At 40.0% G+C, this 24510-nt stretch overlaps 3 protein-coding genes and 4 non-coding genes across 18 annotated transcripts; 3 read left to right on the plus strand and 4 right to left on the minus strand.

Annotated features, from left to right (window-relative positions):
• Positions 1-64: 64 nt before the first annotated feature.
• Positions 65-24241, minus strand: ATP8A (ATPase phospholipid transporting 8A1). 12 transcript variants are annotated; one of them, XM_032437479.2, is made up of 11 exons: positions 21822-22416; positions 7812-7938; positions 7476-7659; positions 7252-7412; positions 6996-7193; positions 5560-6931; positions 4695-5501; positions 4384-4637; positions 4216-4314; positions 706-788; positions 65-300 (listed from the first exon to the last, which is right to left on the minus strand). In XM_032437479.2, the coding sequence occupies exons 1-11, from the start codon at positions 22399-22401 to the stop codon at positions 203-205; spliced, it is 3963 nt and encodes a 1320-aa protein (XP_032293370.1). In that variant the 5' UTR covers positions 22402-22416; the 3' UTR covers positions 65-202. The 12 variants fall into 12 exon arrangements, with proteins under 12 accessions (XP_032293370.1, XP_032293371.1, XP_070066615.1 ...); XM_032437480.2 differs by lacking the exon at positions 706-788 and adding an exon at positions 1394-1425; XM_070210514.1 differs by lacking the exon at positions 21822-22416 and adding an exon at positions 9120-9455.
• On the minus strand, positions 8114-8853 carry LOC138911423 (protein D2). Its single transcript, XM_070210515.1, has one exon. The coding sequence runs from the start codon at positions 8763-8765 to the stop codon at positions 8199-8201; it is 567 nt and encodes a 188-aa protein (XP_070066616.1). The 5' UTR covers positions 8766-8853; the 3' UTR covers positions 8114-8198.
• TRNAN-GUU (transfer RNA asparagine (anticodon GUU)) lies at positions 16400-16473 on the minus strand. The gene has a single exon. It is a non-coding gene; the product is annotated as a tRNA-Asn (tRNA).
• TRNAL-CAA (transfer RNA leucine (anticodon CAA)) lies at positions 16757-16879 on the minus strand. The gene is made up of 2 exons: positions 16842-16879; positions 16757-16801 (listed from the first exon to the last, which is right to left on the minus strand). It is a non-coding gene; the product is annotated as a tRNA-Leu (tRNA).
• Positions 17218-17291, plus strand: TRNAI-AAU (transfer RNA isoleucine (anticodon AAU)). The gene has a single exon. It is a non-coding gene; the product is annotated as a tRNA-Ile (tRNA).
• On the plus strand, positions 19858-20807 carry Ser8. The gene has a single exon (XM_002048893.4). The coding sequence runs from the start codon at positions 19876-19878 to the stop codon at positions 20653-20655; it is 780 nt and encodes a 259-aa protein (XP_002048929.1). The 5' UTR covers positions 19858-19875; the 3' UTR covers positions 20656-20807.
• On the plus strand, positions 23580-23653 carry TRNAI-AAU (transfer RNA isoleucine (anticodon AAU)). Its single transcript has one exon. It is a non-coding gene; the product is annotated as a tRNA-Ile (tRNA).
• Positions 24242-24510: the final 269 nt, after the last annotated feature.

The following is a 24510-nucleotide window of genomic DNA, read 5'->3' on the forward strand; positions in this document are numbered from 1 at the left end:
TTCACAAAAGTTTCAGTTAACATTGTTTTTTCTTGTTTTTTGTTTATTTAGTATGCTTAAAATATGTGTTTAAATGATTTTATTCTTTGGCCCTTTTACATACATAAGCTTTCATAGGTTTCAGGTGTTGCTTTAACTAATGCATAGCCATAAATACAATAGCTGCCGTTATCTCTCGATTTATTTAACTCTCGAGAGGTTTTCAATTGCCCTCTGGTTTGGGTAAGTTCGTGTCATAGGCGCGTATGACTATAGATTGCGGCACAGCACCGCCTTCCTCTTGGGAAAATGCATAGCCATCTGAGGAAAAATATGTATATTTTGATATCAGATACAATAATTATACGTTGCACATGTTGGAGTTGGGTGGGGTTTGCTTTTTAATGAACATGTGGATGAAATGTGTTTTTGCTATGAAAACAATAGTTACTGACACACCCCCCCCCCACCTCCCACCGCCCGCGCAGTACGTTTGAAAAATATAAAATCAAAAGCCATTTCTTTAATTAACCGATACGCTACAGCTGATAACCGTGGCTATAAGCGTGTGTATACATATACTCAACTAGCCCATTAAAAAATGAAATGCTGCCACCAAATGTTGGCCATTTGACCAAACTGTACTAAAAACAAACGCCCTTGGGGGCACACTGTACCGTGCAGACTGTACACATTGGAACTGATTGATATATGGGTAGTACTCACGCGATAATTCTAGATCCGTTTCGACTCTTGTGTTGGCACGACGGGTGAAAACATTGCGTAGCAATCTCGCAGTTTCAGTGAATCTGTAGAATTAATTGTTTATGGTTTTTGGAGATTCGCAGGACGTTTAGTATATAAATATAAGAGTGGATGGTTCTTTGGTTCTTCAACACTTTTCGTGGCAGATCTTAAATTTTCAATTTAAATTGTTAGCACTCTACGGCCATTAAAAAAAAATAAAATGATAATTAAGCACAGGTCGCTACATTTAATCGAAGTTGACCAAATTAATGGAGCATGCAAATTTTTGGCATTATTAGTTAAAACTAAAGACTGTTATTCGACAAACGGCAAACATAAAAGAAATGGCAAAATCTTGAGAAAAATATAGAACATGCAATGCGTACAAACTTGATAATCTGAGGGATAAAAAAAAAAATAACGAAAGAAGTAAACCTTAAATATATTTATTTATTTATAAACTCGGTGCTGTTTACCTTTGCCCTTTTATACAGAAACTACGAGTACCTAATAGATATCCTTGAATTGCAAATAAATTCGTGACCTATTTTAATATCGTGGATGTTTGTGACTGTATATGATTATGAGTTGGACTTTATGTATATATAGTATTATTATTTTTTTGTTTTTGGTTTTGATTTACACATTTGATCTATGAATTACTTACATCGAATAATTGATCCCAAGGCATACATAGTACTGCGCACACACATACAAGTTACGCAAAGAAAATATTGATGAGAATTTTAAAATACATATTTGAAAAAATTGCTTTGAGTTTTATTTTATAAAGGAAATTAATTTGCGTTTTTAATTGTTGCTTTGTGTTAGAATTAAAATTAAAACAATAATTAAAGTGCATTGCATTCAGCCAAATGTCAAATGTGCGCCGAACTGTTCTGTTAGTGGACTTCATTGCTTTTTTTTTCTTTTTGTTAGGGTATTAAATTGCATGCGAATGATGAAAACTAATACATAACTTATATAGTTAATAACATATTTTATTCAGTTTTCACATAGATACATAAAATTAAGATTCTCGTTAACTTTTGCTCAGCTTCTTGAATCACTTTCTTTCAGGCTGTATAAAATATTTGCCATATATATTCACGATGCTCTTTTTAAAACGCAGTGTATTTTGAGTTTAAATATTCATTGAACTGGTTGGGTATACAGGAAGGTTTGAGGATGGGTTATACGCCGGCTTAAGCTAGTGACTATGTTTATTCAGTTAATTGACTATATACAAATATATATGTATATTTCACAAAAAATAACAATAACATAAAAGCACAACGCTCTCTTAAATTATAGTTCTTGTTAACTGGATTCCATACAAGTTTTTGTACATATACTATAGACGTTGGTATAGTTCATTGTAGAAAAGGAAACAACTGTTTGTTGGCATATTAAGTTTTAAGTAAAAGAATGCTTAATAGTAGTAGAACAATCAGCTTAGAATATAAACAACGCGTTATTTAAAGTTTAAAACATTTTCATAATTGCACACAATTCATTTGCTACAGTAATCAGTATCACAGTTGGATCAATTTTAAGAGTTACACCTGTACATTTATGTATAATGCAGATTTCTAGCATGAATACTACAAGTTTTGCTTGGAATGGATATGGCTTTGTACGCCCTGAGCACATACAATAAATATGTATATAATATATATTAAATGAGCCCTAATTTATATAATTTATTTATGTATATCAAGACACAAAACAATAGATTCTCTGTTAATATATATTACACATACAAGCACCTGACTTATTTTATAGATTCTGTTCCAACAGCCTGGCTACATATGCAGAGTCGCACTGTCCACGCTGTCCGCATGATGGGAACCACCCGCCAGTCGGTGACTTCGACGTTGATATTGCCGCTGCTGTTCCCGGCTATCCAGCTCATCATCATCGATATCCCAGTTTTCGACGCGCAAGTGACGAGGCGCGATATTCCTGTCGGTTATGCTCCGCCTGCCTGAAGCCTTACTCCGATTCAACATATTCTCCATACGTCCGTGCTTAAAACGAAAGTCCCTTTTATTTGCCATTCATCATGGAAGGAGTCGGCGGAAATACGTAGTTTTTGACAATTATCGTGGATTAGGCATGAGGAGTTGGGATTGATTACAATGAGTTTATGCGATTTCATATTTCGGATCGAGCATTATGTTTTATGTGTTCGAAATGTGTGTGTCGATTGTTAATAAAGGATAGAGGATAGAGAAAATTACATTTGTTGTTGGGTGTTTTGTTGGTTTTTGGTTTCAAAATTATTGTTTGCTAATAAGTAAATAATATTACCAATTTCGGTATTTGATACTCAATATTTCATTTCAAATTTTGCCTCCTAATTTAATGCAATTGTGTTTATTTGCTACTAAAAAACGCACATTTTTGCTAATCAACTCAATTTCAATTCATGACTAAATAAATACGTAATTTAATCCAAGCATTTGTTGCTAAAAATATATATTTATAATACAAATATGCAATGTTTTGTGTTTTTGCTAACAAAAAAAAAACAACTTTCGTCGACTATTTAATACCCTGTGCTGTGTTCGTTTTTCTTTGTTTGTGTATAATTAATGCTTAACAATAAACTTTTGAGTATTCCCTGTAAACAGGCGAAAGACTCAGAGTCGGGCAATTGAGCCTGGGAAAATATCAAGGAGCGTCCAGTGTTGGACAACGCGCATTTTTCGACTGAACAGTTCTTTAGCTTAGATATATGTTTTTACTTGATACAAGTAAAAAAAAACTTATTCGAGTCCATTAATATACATTTTTTTCTTCAAATATATATAGAGCTGCTTTACGATTTGATATGAATCCACGTATATATATATATATATATATATATTTAAGTGATAAGTATTAGTTTTCGTTCGTTATTTTTGCCGCTAATTGCAACTAGTTTTCTAAAGGCTCGTGTTCTTTGTGAGTACAAATTGCAATAGATTTGCTGACTAACAGTTAGGCAATCAATAAAAGTTCAATAAAAAATGGCAGATACATAAGCAGTTACACACATGAGTGTCTGAACAGTTGGACAAGTGACTAACAGATTAATTAAATTAGGTGATTAGTTAAATGCAAAATGATCTAATAGGTAATAGCTTTAGCTATTTGATAAAAAGACGTCTCACAAAATGGTGCAGACAACTACAAAACGAAAAAATGCATACATAAAAGCAGGGACCGAAAGGAATACTATATATATATATATATATAGTATGACATTCACAGAGATATTATATCTCGTACGATTTCCAAACGGTCCGTGCCAAAAATAAATAAAAATAACTACTAAATAATAGAGAAATGCACAACAATTCAAATTGAAAATGTAGAGTAGCATATTTTTGGTTTTGCTCAGTTGATGCCAAATAGTTAACCAATTGATAGGAAAATAAATCCAGAAATATTGCAAATACGTAGTGTATATCAATAGATTCTCTCTGTCAACTGAATACTTACGAGGAGCGCGACTCTTCCATCACCTGCGAGGGATCGTGACGCTGTATTTCCGACTCACGCACAGCCTCGGTGAGCGACTTAAAAACGGTATTATGTATTCTACAAGCAATCGAACAATAATTAATAGCTGCATATACACCCAGATTTGTTTGGTGTCGCGCAACTTACAGCTTACAGATGACATCGATCAACAGGCTGGCGATGGGCACCAGCACCAGACCAAACCAAAAGACGGGCGTCGACAGCAGTTGAGTGTCCATGCCCGCAAAGTTGCTGGCAAAGCTCAATCCCGGCCAAATGTGGCTATATATCAGAACAAACACAAACCAGAGCAGAATGGAGCCCCAAATGGCGGCATGCGTTAGCCAGGTCCAGGAGCTAGTGATGAGGCCAGCTTTCAAGCAAACAGTTACAATAACATACTGCAAATATACAAACATGTTATTCCTACATTTGAATAAATTCGTGTATTAACTCACCGTGTAGACCATATTGCCCAGCAGCAGATAGTCACTTGTTTTGCCATCCCCCCAAATGGCTTCCTCTTGGAATGCGAAGAGCGGCAGCCAGAAGAGAAAGACCGAGTGCAGCAAAGCATTGAAAATCCAAATCCAAAAGACTCGCACATTGAAGAGTTTGGCATTCTGCGAGGGTTTATACAGCAGCGGATACTTAAGCATTGTCTCGGCCGTGCAGAACTTCTCAAAGAGGCCAATTGCAAATGGGGGCATGGCGGTGAATAGAACGTTATACAGGCCAATGGTCCAGCGCTCAAACAGAATTTGTCCCGACCAGCCCGAGTAGAGGGCGAACCAGAGCTCAATGACATATAAGCAGACATTTTTGTAGAAACTATAGAGGATCAGCTTGCTGATGCGTGCATAATTCCAGGCGCCATGGACGAGAATCAAGCGACGCAAATATCGAAACTGGGCAATCGAGTAGTCTGAGGCGCAGGATGCCTGCAGACCTTCCACACCCGAAATGCCAATGCCAACGCTTGCCTTTTGTATCATGGCCACATCGTTGGCACCGTCGCCAATGGCCAGTGTAACTGCCTTGGTGCTTTGCGTAACCATCTCGACCACCTCGGCCTTTTGGATGGGCGAAACGCGACAACAGATGACGACGCGGCAAATTAGGCACAACTCCTGGAAATCGCCGCGCAGGTCACAGGTCAATGCATACTTTAAGGTCTTGCCATCGATGACGAGCGCCACATTCGCATCCCTGGCCGAGGTGCTCTTGAACTCGCCAATGTGCCGCAGAATGACATCACGAGTGGCCTGCAAAGCAAATTGAAATAATTGACAAATTTTTATTGCTGCACACAATGCAACTTACGTCCAGACTGCCTTCGTTGAGTATGATAATGTCCATGGTGTGTGTAATCAGTTTGCACGAGTAACCAATGTTGATGGCCGTTTCCTGCTTGTCACCGGTCAAAACCCAAATGTATATGCCCGCTTCGAGCAGGGCGGATATGGTCTCTGGCACGCCGTCCTGTAATTTGTCCTCAATTGCCGTTGCGCCTAGCAGACGTAGATTGGTCTCGATTAAATTTGCGGAATCTTCCAGCTTGCTGTGGCGGTACTGCAATGATATCGACGCCTTGTGGTGTGTCTCGTTCCATTCCTGGTACACTTCTTCATCAATGTCGGCCACGGCCAAGCACAGCGTTCGCAAGCCCTCGGATGCAAACTCCTCTAAATGCTGCAAAGTTGCCTCCCGGTATGACTGATCTCGCGGCGCTAGACGCTCGTATATGACTGAATCGGCGCCCTTGGTGAATAGCTTTATTTTACCCTCTGGCGTACGCACAATGACCGACATTCGTTTTCGTGTTGACGTAAATTCGAGTACATTCAGTACCTGGAAGCGCATACGCTTCCCCAATGCATTTATTTCCACGTAGTCAGGCGTGCGTGTGTCGAAAATGTAGCCAAACTTTCGTGCACCATCGACCAGAGCACGCTCATCAGGACTGGCGGCATGGTAGATAATGCTGCCATCTTCCTTTTTCTCCGGTATCACCGTATGGCACACGGACAACAGCACTAGAAAGTCCTCAATGTCCTTGTAGGAGTTCTGCCTCCTAAGTATATTCTGGACCAGGTCCGATTCCTCGGGCGTGCGTTCGGGCTGATAAATGCGCCTAGCTATGGAGCACTTCTTGAACACCATCACGTTTCGTGTCAGTGTGCCCGTTTTGTCCGAAAAGATATACTTAATCAGGCCAAGCTCTTCGTTGAGATTAGAGGTGCGTGCACTTGCCGGCATATTGGACTCCTCGTGATACATCTCAATGTCATAGTTAATGAAGATAGCCTGTAGAAAACGCACCAATTCGAGGGTGACCTGCAGCGATATGGGTATCAGATTGTTGTACAGAATGAAGAACGTCAGCAGATTATAGCCGAGGCTCATGCTCTTAAAGTCTCCAATGGCCAAATACCAGTCCGTTTGGGAATGTTTTTGCGTCCAAAACAAATTGCACAGCCCGCTCGTTATGCAGAGAGAGATCAGTATCATGAACAACATCAGGATCTGTGTGTTCGTCAGTTTGTCGACAGTGGATCGCTTAAGTGGCGCCGAGGTCGAGTTCTTCATCAGCTTTGTTTCGTGTCCCGAGTAAACAACAATGCCGAATATCCAGGCCGTATTCCTTAACATAGCGCCACGCTGTAGCACCTGATCGCTGCCAAGTGAACAGGCACTGCAAAAGGATAAATCTTTGTTTTTAAATCGGAATCAATCAGCCATAGCAGAGATGCACTTACGGTTTACCATACTCCTTCAGCACGCCATTAAACTCGTACAATAGCCGGTTCGGCAATTCACATTCGAGCTTGCCCTCCAATTGCAACAAGTCTTTTGTTTCCAGTAATTTGGCTGTCGACGGCAAACCCTGTCGAATCTTCAAGTTCGTCTCGCCATCTAAATTTGCCGTTTCAATGAAACACATGGCCTGCGGCTCGCTGCAAAGATAAATATGGTGTGTAATCATATAGATATGTGTATATAGTGGCTGCTCACCTTGACGACAACAATATTAAATCGGCAGGAAAGAATGTATCGATGACCACCTTGATAATATCCCCGACTGTCAGCTCAGACCAGCGCACCGTGGTCCAAGTGTCATTTTCTAAGCGTTCAATCAATCGATGATTGATTTCATTATCTGCGCGATGTCGTTTCTGCAAATAAATATATAAAAATATATACCTCTCTGAGATGTTGCTGTCAACACATTTACTCACCAAATCCTCGATGATTTCCTTGATGGCGCTTACAGAGAGTATAAAGAGGAGTGGCACCAATGTGGTGTAGCGACCCGTTGGCGACACATCCGGAATTTGTTGTAATAATGCAATTAGTAAGAAAAATATATTGGAATAACGCCGGAATTGCTCAAAGAGGAACGACGGTATAAAGGTGAGGACACTGTGTGATAAATACAAAAGCATTTATTAATCAATTAGTATTACAAATGGAGGTCATATCTTATCAGCGCAAGCCGCGACCCTTAAATAGATCATAGCGAATAAATGCGTCGACTACTCTGCTGATAATCGTTGCCCATTCGCATTACTCACTTATATTTAGCCGTGGATATACGGTTATTGCAATATTTTGTGGGCTGTGGCCCGTTCAGCGTAATGACGCGCTTTTCCGAGTCATTCGGCTCGTAACCATTGAAGTGCGGAACGTCATCCTCATCATCTGGAACAATAAAACAGCAAATATGTTAAGAAAAAGGTGGATATTCGAAGTTGCCCGATCAATGGACAGGATTATTTAAAATCAGCTAAGCAACTACACATTATTTTTGGAAATTAAGTTTAAAGTCAATCGGTGAATACCCAAAATCAGTGAATAGTCCCCTTCAATCAATCAATCAGTCATTATGGATAACAATTTGACAGAGCCTTGCCTTTATTATCGATTTTTATTAAAACCAAAAGCAGCAGCCAATGCTTACTTTAGTACAAATCATCGTCCTCCCAGTTGGCAAAGAAGAAATTGATAGCGATGGGGTTGCCCAGCGCATACTTTTTGGCAAATCGCTTGATGCTGAAACAGGGCCGCCCCTCGTAGCTACTGCTGGGTATGTATGGCTCGTCAAAGTCCAGCTCGCAGTGCTGCCTGAAGGCCAGGAAGACGTAACGATGCCGGCCGGTCTTGGCGGGCGGACGGCTGCCAATGTAGCCCACCAGCCGCTGGCCAAGCGCCACATCGCAGCCGTGTATGTTGCCCACCAGCCAGTGAAGCCACTCCCGTTTGGTGGGCGAGGCACGACTTGGCGCATCCGGGTCAATCATGGCCAGCGTGTGCAGCTTGGTAGGATCTGCCAACCACCTAATGATTGGCTCGTGTCTCACACTCAGTGGGGTTAGGTGACAGCCCGGCTTGACACCGGTATCGCAAGGATAGAGCACATCGATGATTATATGCGGCCTGCAGGTCACAACGTCTGGTATGATCCTGTGCTTCTTCATCAAGCGGCCCAGTTCAAGGACTGGATCCACCTCGACACAGGTTACAAACATGATGTTCGTTGAATTTTGAAAATTCTAAAGTTTTGAGCTAATTTTAACTAGCCTAAAAATGTGACTTTAAATACGTAGCTACTAGAACACATATTACATTGGCAACGCTCTTCCTCTACTTCCACCCATTCTGGTGAATTTACCGAATATTCACAGGGATCTGTAATAGCAAGTGGATAGACTACCGACTCCAACGAAAATGACTAAATGCATTTACGACTCCAACTTATACGGAGCGCTCTGTAAACTTTGCGAAATACTTAGGCACTGCATTTGAAGCGCACTTTCCCCCACTTCCACCCATTCTGGTGGATTTACAGAATTGATCTGTGAAAAAAAACTAGGCGGACTTACGACTCCAACGAATACGCAAAGCTCTGTAAACATTGCGAAAGTTCATTCTGGTCCAGCGACGACCGCACTGCCTCACGGATGGTCTCCGTCGTCGGCTTGGACGCTTTGTCACGTTCAAGATACGATTCGAATCGTCGTTGATGTCGCCAATTAGCTCCGTTGCGGCCGTCTCAATCGATTCCAGATCCGCTGCGTCCGTCACGTCCCTCTCCTCAATGCCCGAGCCGACGGCCTGAAAAGCAATGCTCTCCCTGCTGCCTGCCTTCGTTTTCAGTATGCCCTCCAGGTTGACTGTGTTTGTGACCGAATGCTCTACTGCCTGCTCGAGTAAGCCACAAGTGGGCGTGCCAGTGGGCGTTTAAGGTGCTTCACAGAGCCAGCGCTTGCGCTCTTAATTTTGGCCACATTTCGTTCAAATGCCGTTTGCTCGGGCGGAATAATTTCTTCAACTCGCATCAACTTTGACATTTTGCCAGGTACATCAGGAGTTTAAATTGTTGTATATTCAGGTGTATATATGTTGCAAGAATTGGAGTTTTTGGCTAGGTAGACTTGAAGGAACTCGCGAGAGATTCAACACTTGGCTGCAACTCACTCGGCCAAGTGCGTGAAAAGTGCGCACTATCGATTTGTCGCACGTTGAACGCAGCGACTGCCACGTGATGCGCTCGACAATTGTGCCACAAGCCGTTGCAACTAACACTAAATCTTCACAAACAAACGACAATTGCCAAATATTGCAAAATATGTATTTGCATACACACAATTTAGCTGCACACACACACACACACACACACAGAGATGTTTTCAACCGAATTGTTGGCCCAGTTTGTTGCGTGCTGCGTGTTGTGCTCTCTTGCAGCTTAACGTTGCGACTGAAACCAACACGAGAGAGCCGAGCCGGACTTGGCCACGGTAGGTAATAATGAGCTAAATGTTCTAGGCACTCGGGGTCGGCCCAGGCGGAGGCGATTTGCGTCGTTCTGATTTGTATCCTTTGGGGTGTCTCTCAAACCCTTGAAGCAGTCAATAGCATGGGCATAAACGAGGGGCATAGCGCAGCTGTGCAAATGCATGTAACAGCTTGTGGAAGGCAGCATCATCAACAGTTGTGCGTCTCGGTTCACGTTGAATTAATTTTGCAACACATTTCAAGAATATTTCACACTTCGAATAGCCACAGTTGAGAGAAACTGATTTGTGGCATATTCACGCATTTGAATTTTATCTTTTCTGCAATATTTTTTTAAAGTTGAGACCATAAGGACTGTAGTTATTGAGGCATAAGATTAGATTTTCGTGGCCAGAATAATTATACCATATGCTACGGCAACTCATCAGTGAGTACAGGGTATCTCAGAGTTGGGCATTCGAGAGAGCTTCTTTGTATTTGGATATCTGGCAAATGTAACTCGCCATCGTCCCTGGACGGTATTTACAAAGCGAGTGCAATTCTTAGCCGCATTGGGCCAATAACGATTGAAATCTATAAAATTGACTAGACGTGCGTGCTAGACTAGGAGCTACCCTGCACTTATCTTCTCTGACTGATGTCTGACTGATTGACTCAAAAATTGATTGACGGACTGACTGAAAGCTGAAATTTTCACTGCAGTTACCTTAAGACGGGGTTTCGACAAATTCCACCCGCATGTGTGGAAAATTCGCGAAAAACTTTGCATGTTTACAATTTGATCGGATTCAAACTCACTTTCAAAGATTCACACTATTCGAAGTGTTTCACACTGTTCGCAGTATCAAGCTTCCCTGATGAAAAGTGCTATTCTAAGATTTGAAACTTATTTTGTTAAGCTCTCTCTTGGTAAATAAGTTTTTCAGCGATTCGGCAAATTCCACCCGCAACTGTGGTAAATTGGCGGAAACCGTCCGATCGGCTTTAAAAGCGTTTTGAAAGATCTTTATATGAACTGATTCCAACACTAGGTTCTTTATTCGATGCACTTAAAAAATATATGTTTAAATAGAAAACAAGATGGGTAGATGTCAATTTACCACTGAAGTGTAGCTAGTGGAAAGCTAATATCTATCTATATATCCATATATCTATAGCTACATCAAGGTTGGGCAATACCCGCATGTTGTACGTCTGTACACAATTATCAACTCTACACTATTTAACTGCCTTATTTGACTTTAGATTGTTGTCTCTGGCTTAACGATAAGATTACAAAAAAGATAAACAAAAATATATAACAAATAATACTAATACAACTGCAGTACTCAGTAGATGTAAGTTGACCAAGTGACTCAGACTTTCGGCCAACTGAACAAGGAGGTAACTTGTTCAAGGGAGTGCCATTTAAAGTATACCTGAACTGTTGGTAATAATAATAAAATAGATAGATATACACCTTCACATTTGCGCTTCCTCAGGCCCGTTCTTTCCAGGAACTTTCGCCGGGTGGTCGAGAACCAGCTCGGCTGCGGCTTGGGCTGCGTCCGTTCGTTTTGGAGGCGCTGCGCCGCTATGGAGGCATCCACTTCGGTTGTGCCCGCACTGCTGGCATCGGAGGACTCCTCGTCTGGGCGTCGTGTATTGGTTCCCGCATCTGGGGCGAAGCTTGTGGGTCCCGTTGTTGCCGTGTGTCGCAAGGCTTCGCCCCTCAGCCGGCGCAGGCAGTCCTTGCACCACAGGCGCAGCTGTGCCGGCACAGTTGCCAAAGCCCGCGGGTTGTGGAATACGTAGCCGGTGCCGGGTGGATTCATTGCAGTGGAGCTCGGATCTCCAGCCGCTTGTGGCTTGTTGTTGCCATTTGTATTATTCCTATTGGGATCTGTCATGTTGACATGATTCTTCTATATGCTATTTTGTGTTTCTCTCCAAAATCAAAGATGGGTTCGATGGGTTTAGTTTAGCTCGCACACACGAAATTTGACTGTACTTCCGATTTGACATTTAATTATCATTTTGAATACCCTTTCGGGGCGTGCCTTTACTTAAACTTTTGTTCCTTTCAATGCCTACTTTGGTTTGACGACTAATTATTCACACATTGAGTATTGATTTTGGGCAAGATTCATTAAAGCAATACGACATTCACCCTGGTTAAAGAGTCAACGACCTTCCACATAATATTAGGGAACTACTCAACACTGTTAACCTGTCTGTCGACCATTCACAAATCATAAGTAAACACTCACATTTGCGCGTGTCCCAAAAAACATGCATGGAATGGGTTGGCTTGTATGTGCTTTGGTATGGTCTATCAGGGGCTGTCCTTTGGCGTGTTTACGTTAGCTACAGTAAACACTCAAATATAATTATGCCCTTTCAGTGCTGCTAACTTTAATGCATTGCTTAAATATTTAAAATTAATAATTAGTGAAAACGTGGCGGCAACAAGTGTTTGGGCATTGCACAAATAAATCACAAGCAGAAATTGGCTAGAGCAAAAGGTGCATTCATTTAAAGGGAGAAACATATGTGTGATATATTTCTATATTTAGTTAACCGACGATTTGTGAGAGTTTATTGGATGTTTATTGGGGGGACAAATAAATCACAAACAATCAGCCAACTTAATTATTTAACAGACTTTCAGAGCAATTGGATAAAGTAAAAGGTATTCACTTTGAAAGAACTAAAAGTGTTATTTTGACTTGGTCAAAGATTAAATACTCTCCTATATATATATCTATATTTAGTCAGCCGACGATTTGACGGACTTTAATGGGGCTCGTTCCGGAAACCGTGTACTAAATTACAGGGAATATATCAATACTAGAGCAGCTAAGCAGGTAGGGGCCCCAATTGGGATTGCATGTGGAGGGGCCCACTGGGTCGAAATTGATCATAAATATTAAAAAAGGCGCCGCGCTAGCCTGGTCTGGTCTGGCCTGGCCTGGCCTGGTCGGAACGTTGTGAATTTTCGTAATTACAGATGACATTTGTGCTTGTACAAGGCCGCGCGTATGTTTACAGAAAGTAAGCCCAATTAATAGTAATTTCTTTTCATTGTTAACTTTCAAAGGAAACCAAAAATAACAGCAAAAAAATAAAATAAAATAAAAGCGGATGGAGTCTGATCAGAACTGGCAACGTTTGGACTGACATATAAATCGGTCGCTCGTCTTTATTCCGCTTCTATAAATAACAGCATAAAATAATACATATTCTCTATGTATATTTGCGTATATTTTGGATACATTCCAAACAGCTTTACTTGCATATTTGTGTTCGCTATTCAAGCGTGTCCACTAAAAATACGCATTCAAATTGCAATTACTGGTTTCTGATGAGTAAAAATGGGCTAATACAAAATTAGCAACAACTCAACTGGCTCGAAACAGTTGCAAAGTTGCTGCAAAAGCTACAACCTGATGTTGATTCACCAATCAGTTAACGCTAAATGACATATTTCACAGCAGCACAGCACTCATTGTATATACACATACCTACATACCTTTGTATATACATACATGTATATACAGTATATACACATGTACCGGTACAGTCAACACTTGCGCAAACATTTAACACTAAGAAAAGGCAAGGCAATGACAACACCAATCTACAACTCATGTAAATTTGAGTGGGAATTTTTCAAGTCCGTTTTCGATGAACTAGTTCATTGAGTCGTGAACCAAATTAAACGTTTTATGCTCTTCCTAAAGGAATCAGTTAGTTAAAAATAATGTATTTTATTAACTGTTTACTGTTATTCGAAGCAGCTTTAAAGTTGTAAATTTCTTATTATATGTTGTGATATGCAAAAATACACAACAGCAGCTTTTTAGCTTGAAAAATGTTTCGGTTCACGAGCAGAAACTTCACTATTTTGCTTGATTGGATACGCGCATTTGTTTTTAAAAACTAAAAGTACAATGGAACTTAACGAACTTTAATCAAAATATTTGCCTTGAATGCTCTCTCGCTCCCTCTCTCTCTCTCTGTTTTTCTCTCCCTATTCTCTCTATATGTACTACTTGTCCCCAATCAAGAAATTTAGTATGGAATATACCGATGCCATTTATGGCAAGCCCACAGCACTTTTTAAGGTTTTTCGAATACGGGTACTACACACAAGTAAAGGAAATTTGTCATCAGTTCGAAAATTACCTATTTGCATACACATACACATGCATATGGCCCACATAGGTGCACGCGTGTGTGTGTGTGCATTATATCATTGTGAACAAAGCTTGGTTGATTGCAAGGTCCGTAACAGTGTTGCCAAACGCCATTTAAAAAAAAAAGTAGCTAAATCCAATGTTGAAAAAACTTCCAGTAACTTTCTTTCCTCTGAAAAGAGTCCAATTTAGCTTGAAAATTGCAAAATTGCCAATATACATATATATATATATATATATATATATATACAACAACAGTAGTTGTTACTGTGGACAATTGTAAAAAACGAATCAATAGCAAATTATTGTCAATCGAACAATAATTGCCTAGCCGCAGCCGGGCACATTGTTTGAGAAGTGAACGGAAACGACTGATCCAAAACAAAATAAAATATAAAATATAATTTGGAAACGATCAACAATGAACATAGTTGGGATTCTTATTTATGATAAAGCATATGTAGATCAGGCAAAAATTTCAGATTCAAGCGAATTTTAACATGCTTGATTTGGGATATTTTACAAATATTTCTCGCTGCTGCTTACATAAAAATGTACACACATTTATTATTTATATTTATTTTGCCACTTCTATAATATATGTACATATGATGACGTTTTTCTTTTATTTTTATTTATTTGTTTTTTTGTGAAACAGCATTATAATTATTTTGAAATTCAAACGTAACCGATGTATAAATAAATTGGAAAAAAAATAATATACACAGCATTTGGCAAGCATTAAATGTATAAAAATACGAATATAACAAGAACTTATATATTCCATGACATTTCGTGAACCTTTATTATTTAATGATATGCAACAGTTTTAGGCAATTTACCTTCCGCACGTAGTTTATGTTTACTTTCTGCACAATAAATATTCAACATATTTGCTTCATTGAAATAGTGGGAAATTAATTTAACCCTTTTCAACATTTATCAAACATCAACTGAAATGTGCAACACAAGGCTTGCATTGAATTTACAGAAAAAACAAACTGCAAATAGCATGCGAAAACAAAACGCTGATAAACAGGGGGAGGCAAAATCATTTAAAACAAAACCCGAAAAAAAAAACAAAAACAAAAACACGAGGAAACTAGTTTGAACGACATTTGTGTACACACACACATAGCCAATATTTATGTATGTATGTATATTTTATACATATACACATGAGAAAACTACAATTACGATAATGCAACAATGGAAAAGAAATAAACGGCGAGAAATGCTAAACAAAATATAAAACAAGACAATCGCCGCTGACATTTTCGCGCGAGAGAGGGAAAAAGGTGTTGGATAGAGTAAAACAGAATTAATAGAGAAGGCGCCAACCCACACAATCTTGGATATATGTAAACACACAATTTGCATGCATGTGTGTGATTGTGCGTCTGATTCTATCAACATTAGATTGGTCATCGATTTAACTTATCTACACACACGCACACACACACACACAACTATATAAAACGTGGCGCATAAGAAACCAACGTTAAGCCGCAACTAGTATTACCAATACCATTGCAAATGTATTGCATGTAGAAGTCATGTGTGAATAACTGTTGTCGTCAAAAGCTCTGTAATTTACATTTATCTTTCAATGCCGATTCACTGGGTATAGAAAATCAAAGTATTTAAGGGGGGGCATGCTTAAAGGCATTGTTCCAAAACAGGATTTTATCGCTTATCCAAATACGTTTCTACGAAACACAATGTATTTATTATTCACACCAATTAAGCACGACGAGTTTGTTTAGCAAGAAGAACGCGGTTCACGTACTTAACGCTCGCGAGTTTAGAAAGCAACTGAACAAATGCCGCCATTGACTAACCTGTGAGCGCTCAAGAGAGAGAAACACACATGGATATTGCTGAAGAGCGCTAAAACACCGCAGATTTCACCAGCTGAGCGGTGAATTCACCACTAACAAAACTGGCGCGAAAATGTCAATGCATTCAAACTCACAAGGCCACCAGACTAGAGTATACTAACAACAGCTGCTGCTCTTATTGCACTGTTAAAGCTCAAATGATTCTGTTGTTAGCCCTTGGTGTAGTACTTGCAATCAAACATATTTATTATTGCTAATTTCGTTCACATAAGATTTAAGTGCGACAAATTTTCTAGGTAAAAAAAATATATTTTTATTGCTAGTAACGAAAAATAAAATATTTGCTGCCGCCCCCGGGTGGACTCGAACCACCAACCTTTCGGTTAACAGCCGAACGCGCTAACCGATTGCGCCACGGAGGCACTTGTTGAACTGTTCGATACAATAGCATTTAGTACGTCTGTTGAAAAAGTCTTACATTTTTATCCCTTCTGAATTAAATGTCCTGGAGTGATTCAATATTGTTATGCGAAATTCTGGGTTAATACATCAGGTTATAATTTGTTATAATATTTGTTTAAATTATTTTATTCTTAAATCCACATTATAGATAGAAAAAAATTACTGAAGTTAACTTTATCTACTGTTTACAATTTTTGTATATTTATTAACCCTTAATACTTAAAAAAAAATAAAAAAAACTATTGTCAGAAGTGGGATTCGAACCCACGCCCTCAGAGAGGACCAGAACGCTCATACGAACCCCTGTTTGAGAGGCAAGATTTACAACCTTGAGTCTGGCGCCTTAGACCGCTCGGCCATCCTGACACTTGCTAACAGTCTGTCGCAAATCAAACTTATATGATACGAGCGAGTGTGGAAACAGTAAACTGTTATAATGCGCAGCAGATGTCGCTGCCGCTGTAATGTTATTGTGTTTTGCTGTACCCGTATCATGCGATTTGTTACTGTTACCTGCTCAACGTCAAAAATAAACATATCACAAATAAATAAAATTGCACACCTTAATGTTTGAAAATATATTTTTTGTTTCTTTAGAATTACATAGAAATGCATCTATGTATAGGATACAGCAAAGCGAATAATAGCTTTTCATTTTTGAATGTAAAGTCAGTTTTTTGCTGCCTGTGCCCGACATACGTATTGGCCCATTAGCTCAGTTGGTTAGAGCGTCGTGCTAATAACGCGAAGGTCGCGGGTTCGATCCCCTCATGGGCCAAGTTTACATTTTTTTTTTTATAATTTTCCACAACAGTTTAAAGGTATCTCAGAGCATATTAAATAGTTTTTTTATTGCTCGTATGTGTACTCAAAGGAACCGGAGTACACGGTCACATGTTAAGGCATTTTCATTGATTTTTTTTTAAGCAGCGGAAAACCTGAAGCAGCCTCAAACACCACAGGAAATCGAGTCGTTAACTACCTCTATCTAGCAGTATATTATATGGACATGAAAAATAGAGTCTGAAAAGCTTTTTGCAATGACTGGAAAATGTCAACGTATCCGGCACAATCACAGCAAGTAATATACTTTCATGTCGGGCACATTAGGCCATTATAAGGTCGGTCCCAACCCCCACGACGGTGATGTCATGAGAATGAAGTAAGAGAAATCCAAGCAAGTACGTTAATGCTGAGACATTGATGATCTCAGAGGCGCAGCCCAGGTCAAATGTCATTTAATTTCTTATCTAAAAAGATTGCTGCACTAAAAGGTTTTGCCACCAAACGCTTTTAATTACATTTCCAAGCCGGGCCCCAGTAAAGTGCAACAGTTGGGGAATATACAAAAAATTATACTTGGAAAGACGTTTTCTGGTTGAACAAATAGAAGTATTTAGCAAGCAGCTGTTTTTATATCACAAGTAAAAAACCCTTTTCACAATTCAAATCAAATAAAATGAATACAAGCACTTCGAAACTGGGAACTGGAACAAAGACGATGGGCTGTCCAAAGTCGATACTCATCCTCAAGGATGCGGCTGTGGACGAAGTCAAGGTAAATGGACCGAAACAGTCCAAAAAGCACGTTACCTTCGATCGTTTTACCAAATATTACTCATATACGGAGAATTGGCAAGTGAAACTGGAGAAAACGTGCCCGCTCTCGAATGATGATTGGGTAGCTCTTAAATATTTATGCTTTACATTTGACTAACAAGCTGCCTTTTAGGATCTGAATGAGGAACAGCTTAATGCAGTATCAGCCAGGGGAAAGCGAGAGCAACGTTTATGAAGTTTATATTTTATATTAGTTGATTACGTAATAAATTATAGAGACAGCCCAGTCTACAAAGCGTGGCCGGAACCAGAAAATGTTTTTATGTATGCTACGTGACAGTTGACGAACCCTCTTCAATAAACCACTTTCAATTAGGCTCAATTGGCGCCTTTTTCTAAGGAACAAGCTCTAAAGTCACAAAAATAGTATATTGTAGTTGTTATTTGAAAAACCTATTTTGATTTTCGAGTTGTTAACGAAACTCTATTAGTTCTTCCATGCTAGCAACATGAGTTCATATTTAATCAACATCTTATATAAAGCTGCCATGGGATGAGACTATAGGAAATTCTTTTTGTCCATGAGAAACTTTCTTGCTTTTGTGATATTTGAGCCAAACTCTAAAGCTGAATGGATACAGAACTTTGGGCGTACTATGAAAGATTGCTGTCGTGGGAACAGTTGACAATTCTGTGGCTGGGAATAGAAATAAATCGCTCAAGGGATGTTCGATTTTTAACCAATTACTATTTTTATATCTCTATATATAAAACTGTTTGTCCTGACTGACTGACTGACTGACTGATTGGTGATCAACGCACAGGGCAAACCGTAAGAGATGGGAAGCTATCTATGTGATGAAGGTGCACGTTAAGACGGGGTTTCGGGAAATTCCACCCGCAAAAATCGCTAAAAACGTTTTTATGAAACTTTTTTGTTTACCATCCGATTGGCCTCAAATTCAATTTCAAAGTTCTTTGTTCAAATTTATTTGTGGGGTATTTCACACTCTTCCAAAAATGTATTTCTCCTTGATGGAAATGGGGGTCAAGGATTTGGCGGCTGGCCTTTTGCCTTCAAATTCATTTGCAAGGAAATACATAAAAATCATTTGAGACGTGTTTCACATTTTTGGTCAAAATCTAAGCTCCTTCGGTGGAAAGTGCATTTTAAAGTAAACTAATTTTCACAAGTTCTATATAAGAATATAAGGAATACGTGTTTCAAGGATTTAGGAAATTCCACTCGAAATATTGGTAAAATATTGGTTGGTTTCAAAATCATTTTCAAAGCTATTCGAGAACATTGATTTTATAACATAAGTGACACGGGCAAGGCCGGGCTATGCCCGCTAGTACGTTATATAGAACAAGCAACAGGTTTTTTCTGCATGTCTTGGCATTTACGACAGGCAAAACCCAAGCACAACAGGATGAGAGCTTGTTAATTTTGATTACATTACCATAAAATCAAAAGATAATGACACTAAATAATTGTCAGTATAATAGAAATTAGAGCTTGAATGAATAAGTTCCTTTAAGAGATCCTGAGCCAATATATCATTTTGGTAAGATATTGCTTGTGAAAGACGACTGGAAATATCAACGCAGGTGGGCCTAAAGATTATCAGTCTGAAGTGAAAGACCTACGGCTGTAACTGATGATTATTTACAGGGGATTGTAAATCTAGTTGGGAGTGTGCGTCAATAACAATATCGATAGGGTTAATCAGCTGCAACATATATATAGAGTAGACCAGCGAACTAAATGCCATTGGCAGATTCAAGTTTGGACAGTAAAAATGTATTGCCAGACCTTAATGGTGCTGCTCGGCCTGCTGGCCGCGGCCAGTGGGGCCATCATGCCGCTGGGACTCAGTCCACAGCCGGATGGACGCATTGTGGGCGGCTCGCCGGCTGCAATTGGCGCGCATCCTTGGCAAGTTTCGCTGCAACGTTCGGGCGCCCATTTCTGTGGCGGCAGCTTGATCAGCCGGAATCTGGTGGTCTCCGCCGCCCACTGTCTGATCAAGTCGACCGTGACAGTGTCCAATTTGCGTGTACGCGCTGGCTCCAATTATAGATTCTTTGGCGGCACACTGAGCGCCGTGTCCGCCTACAAGGTACACGAGGCCTACAACAGCAGCACAAAGATGTACGACATTGCGCTGGTGCGGCTGAAGACCAAGCTCAAGCTGGGCACCAATATCAACACCATTCCATTGGCCAGCAGCACGCCGCAACACGGCGCAGCGGCCACCTGCACCGGCTGGGGCTCGACTAGCTACCAGGCATCCTCCTCCTCCACGCTGCTGTACATCAACACACGCATAGTGGGTCGCGCGGAATGCGCCAGCTCCAGCTATGGCTATGGCGGCACGATCAGGGCGACCATGTTGTGTGCGGCGTCTAGCAATAAGGATGCCTGCCAGGGTGACTCCGGCGGACCGCTTGTATCGGGCGGCAAGCTGGTCGGCATCGTGTCCTGGGGCAGAAACTGCGCCCTGCCCAACTATCCGGGCGTCTATGCCAATGTGGCCGAGCTAAGCGCTTGGGTCGCCCAAGCACAGAAAACAATTTAATAGCATTAAGGAAAAATGTAAGTCGTGACCAATTTAAGGTCTTAAACGACAGCCAAGTAATATTAAAAGGTCGGATATATAGTTAATAACTATTTCGTATACTAATAATAATAAAATTTAAGAGAATGCAGAAATTAGAGCTCTACAATGAAATAGACAAAACTCTTACAGCATCTCCAGCATGAGGCAAAGAAATTCTCAATCGCACTAGATTCGCTTAGCTCAGAGCTAATCCAGAGTTACTTTAAGATTTCTTTGAACCCACATCTTGAACAGTTCATTCTGACTCATATAGAGCATGTAAGAGGTTCTAGTCGGGAGCTGCCGACTAGGAGATACCCTGAACCCTCTACTTCCAACATCAAATGCAAATATATATATTATTACTTGTCAAATTTGGTGACTCTAGCTCTTATTATTTACCAATATTGCCCAAAAAACAGGATATCGATATCGATTTTTATCGATTGCTTGGAAACTGAGTAAGTTATCGATTCTTGGAAACAGACTCGATTTGCGCAGGCACTAGGAACATCTACATCTAAAGTCTCTAGCTCTTATAGGTTCTGAGATCCTTGAGTTCATACATACATTCATACATTGCTCAAATACAGTATACCCTTATACTCATTTTTAATGGGTTCAGGTTATAAAAACAGCACAAAACTAGATTTTCCATAGATTTGAAAATGTTCCATACGGGCATAAATGTGATTCATCCGGCTTTACTCATAGAAATATCAATAGAAAGAGCAATAGACAAACGACTCGTTTTCTAAAGGACTTATTTTAAACAAATTGTTACATTTTAAATAAAAAAAAGTTTTGATATGGTATTTTTTTTATTTTTTTTTACTTTGAAGTTCGTCAATTTTTTTCCATAAATATTTAAGTCTAGAAAGCTTCATTAGAAAAGAATATTTGTTGGAAAAAACTCTTTTATTATTTAAAGATATATTGAAAAAAAAAACTTCTTCCATGTATGATAAATCTTTTTTCAACTTCGGATTACTATATATATATATATATATATATACATATATAGCTTCGATAGGAACAATTGGCTAATTGAATCTGATAAATATCTGCAAAGGTCTTCAAACTAAATCAACTTAAAGACACCTTTTCTTTATTGTTTTCATCCTGATTCGTGGCAATCGACTCACCTTCGTATTCCTTGCGTTTTCTGCGTAGGAATGATGTGGTCATGCGCAGGCCGCGTGCTGCATTGGATAAGATAGAGGCTCTGGAGTCCTTGCGATGTCGCGACTTGTGCCTGGAGCCATTGTCGCCGCCAGCTCCGGAACCGGTTCCGGCTGCAGCCGCTTGACAGGAGGAGAGTGTGCCCGCCACCGAATTGGACAGCGGCGTGATGGGCGTATTTGGTGTGTCGGAGTCGATGAAGCCGAGATTGCTATTGGCACTGTTTAGGTGTATGCTGGTGTGGCTCAGAACGGGCAGCTTGCCGCTCAATGAGGCCGCCAGCTGCTCATCCAGGCCGTTGGTCGTCTCCTGCGCCTGCAGATGCTCCAACGATTCAAAGTCCCGATTAATTGCCGGCGGCATCGAATGACGAAACCAGGACTCCTGCCGATGCTGGGCTGCCCGCTGTTGCCGCCGTCGCTGGCTGGGATTGCAGCTGGAGGTGGTGTTCGTTCGGTTCAGCTCCACTGAAATGGTGCGCGTATTACGGCTGTCCTGTGGAGCCTGCAGCTCCAGACTCTGGCGCTGATAACAGCCGGACATGTTGTGTAGGGTTTTGGGGGGAAAGGGGTCAGAACCCAAGGCACTTAATAAATAGCACAAGTAAAGCGTCGTTCAAGGCACCTTTAAAGCAGTTTGTTGTTTATTAGATCATATTTCAGTTACATAAGGTCTTTAACCTCTGCGGGTGGGCACTGTGTGTGGGACGACTTTAAAAGACGGCTAACAATAGCCTTGAACTTAAGCTCTGACATGTGTTTGAGAACCAAAACAACTGACAGCCACAGCCAATGCCAAGAACTGGCGCCCTTTCGGGCCGCCGTCGCTGCCGCCTTTACTGACTAATTTTTAAAACGAAAGCAATGTCAGCTTTCGACCAAAATGTATCTACTTGCTTGCAGTCAAAACATCAAAAATTTATAATATTCGAAAAACATATATGTAGTTTATTCCCGTCACGCACATGCATTCGCTGACAGCGAATGCTATATATGGCGGTACGGGGCGGGGCGGGGCGGTGCGGTACGTGTTATATGCAGTAACAATCAGAATTGTTGATTTTCCAAAAGGCACTTTACACATCTCTTTTTCTTCTTCAGACAGTTGGTTTGTTCATTTCATTTGTAATTCGTAAATGCACAAGTTAAAATTAGCGAAAGCCTTCAAATTATCGAACTGAGTGCAGTTGGCGGTTTAGTTAGTACAACCCACTTTTCTTTCATTTCGCACTGTCTACCGATAAAGCTGTATGCTATATCTATATTACTTCAGATCAGCTCTGATTTTCGCGTTTTTAAGGGGCGGCACAATTAATATTTATTTATTCCATATTGCTTGGGCATACGCCCTGCCAAATGCGACCGCTGCGTGCAAGAGCCGAAAGCCAACTGCGGGCAAGCCACAAAAAAAGGACACTCAATATTTCGTCCTTCGTGTGGGGGTCGCCTGCACGAAGCCGAAGCGTAAGTTGTCAACTACGAAACGGCAGCAGGTCGTGACATATAAAACATATAACCGAAAATCAAAACAAAATTGTATTAACGAGTACAATATATTTCTTAAAATATGCAAAAAAAAAAAAAAAGAAAAATAAATAAATAAGCAAATGAAACGTTTTATTGATTTCCATTGAATGTTAAGTCAATAAAAAGAAACCTCTATTTCAATACAACGTCAAGTATTTATGTTATATGCCGCCTTGGATCTAACATAGACAATGTGGCCCATTAGCTCAGCTGGTTAGAGCGTCGTGCTAATAACGCGAAGGTCGCGGGTTCGATCCCCCCATGGGCCAGTTCTTCTTTTTTATATTTTTATAAATGAAAATTTTAGTGACCATACCCTTAGTATATATTCTTAAGTCTAGCACACATATTTGCACTTCACATGACAACAATCTTATCAAAAGTACCGCAAATACAAAATGTTTAACAGAAAGACTGTTCATTAGTTCATTATTAGATATCTATCATGTTTACCTATGAATGAATCACTTTGAGACTATGATTTTCACACACACACATAACAGTATTTTTAGATAACTGAGAAATGTTTACTTACGTGGTTGCAAAAGACCGGCAGACTCAGGCCTAGAGTATCGACTTTGTCTAGGTGCGGGTGCTGGTGTGGCATCCGCATCTTCCTCGTGTAGCTTGTAACGGGACACCATGTGTGTGTAGGGCTTCCGGCAGAGGGCCGCAAAGATTGGAGCAACTGGTGTGAACAAAAATTACACACAAGCGCACGCACATAAAATCACGCGCGAACGAACGTAATAATACGAAACTACACCAATTCTGCGTAACTAATGCACTTTTAGCTGTTCTATTATCTTAAACCCATTTTGTTATTGTTTTAATTATTGATAAGCCGAAACAAAAGAAAATAAAAACAAACACATACGCGCAGGAATGAGATGTAAACAGACTGGCAAATAAATAACAGATGCAGAACATTACGCCAAACTGTTAATAACATTGGGCCAAATGTAAGGGGGCCGTAAAACTGCCGATAGCTGTTGCTTAATAAATACTTAAAATATCTTCTAATAGACTAGAATTTTAAATTGTAAGAGAAAGCTTTATTAAAAACAATGTAGCTTATATAAACAAATTTAAAACAATTAATAAGCAGAAAATCATTGTTTTTAAT

Source organism: Drosophila virilis, chromosome 5 (genome assembly GCF_030788295.1).
Source record: "Drosophila virilis strain 15010-1051.87 chromosome 5, Dvir_AGI_RSII-ME, whole genome shotgun sequence".
In the NCBI taxonomy this organism is placed as follows: domain Eukaryota; kingdom Metazoa; phylum Arthropoda; class Insecta; order Diptera; family Drosophilidae; genus Drosophila; species Drosophila virilis.

Coding starts and splice junctions, on each gene's coding strand:
- Ser8 (XM_002048893.4), top strand. CDS start 19,876: ATGTATTGCCAGACCTTAATGGTGCTGCTCGGCCTGCTGGCCGCGGCC.
- ATP8A (XM_032437478.1), bottom strand. CDS start 22,401: ATGTCCGGCTGTTATCAGCGCCAGAGTCTGGAGCTGCAGGCTCCACAG. Junction 6,932..6,995: donor CTGAAGGAGTATGGTAAACC/GTAAGTGCATCT, acceptor ATCCTTTTGCAG/TGCCTGTTCACTTGGCAGCG. Junction 2,773..4,215: donor ATGGAAGAGTCGCGCTCCTC/GTAAGTATTCAG, acceptor GGCAAATAAAAG/GGACTTTCGTTTTAAGCACG.
- LOC138911423 (XM_070210515.1), bottom strand. CDS start 8,765: ATGTTTGTAACCTGTGTCGAGGTGGATCCAGTCCTTGAACTGGGCCGC.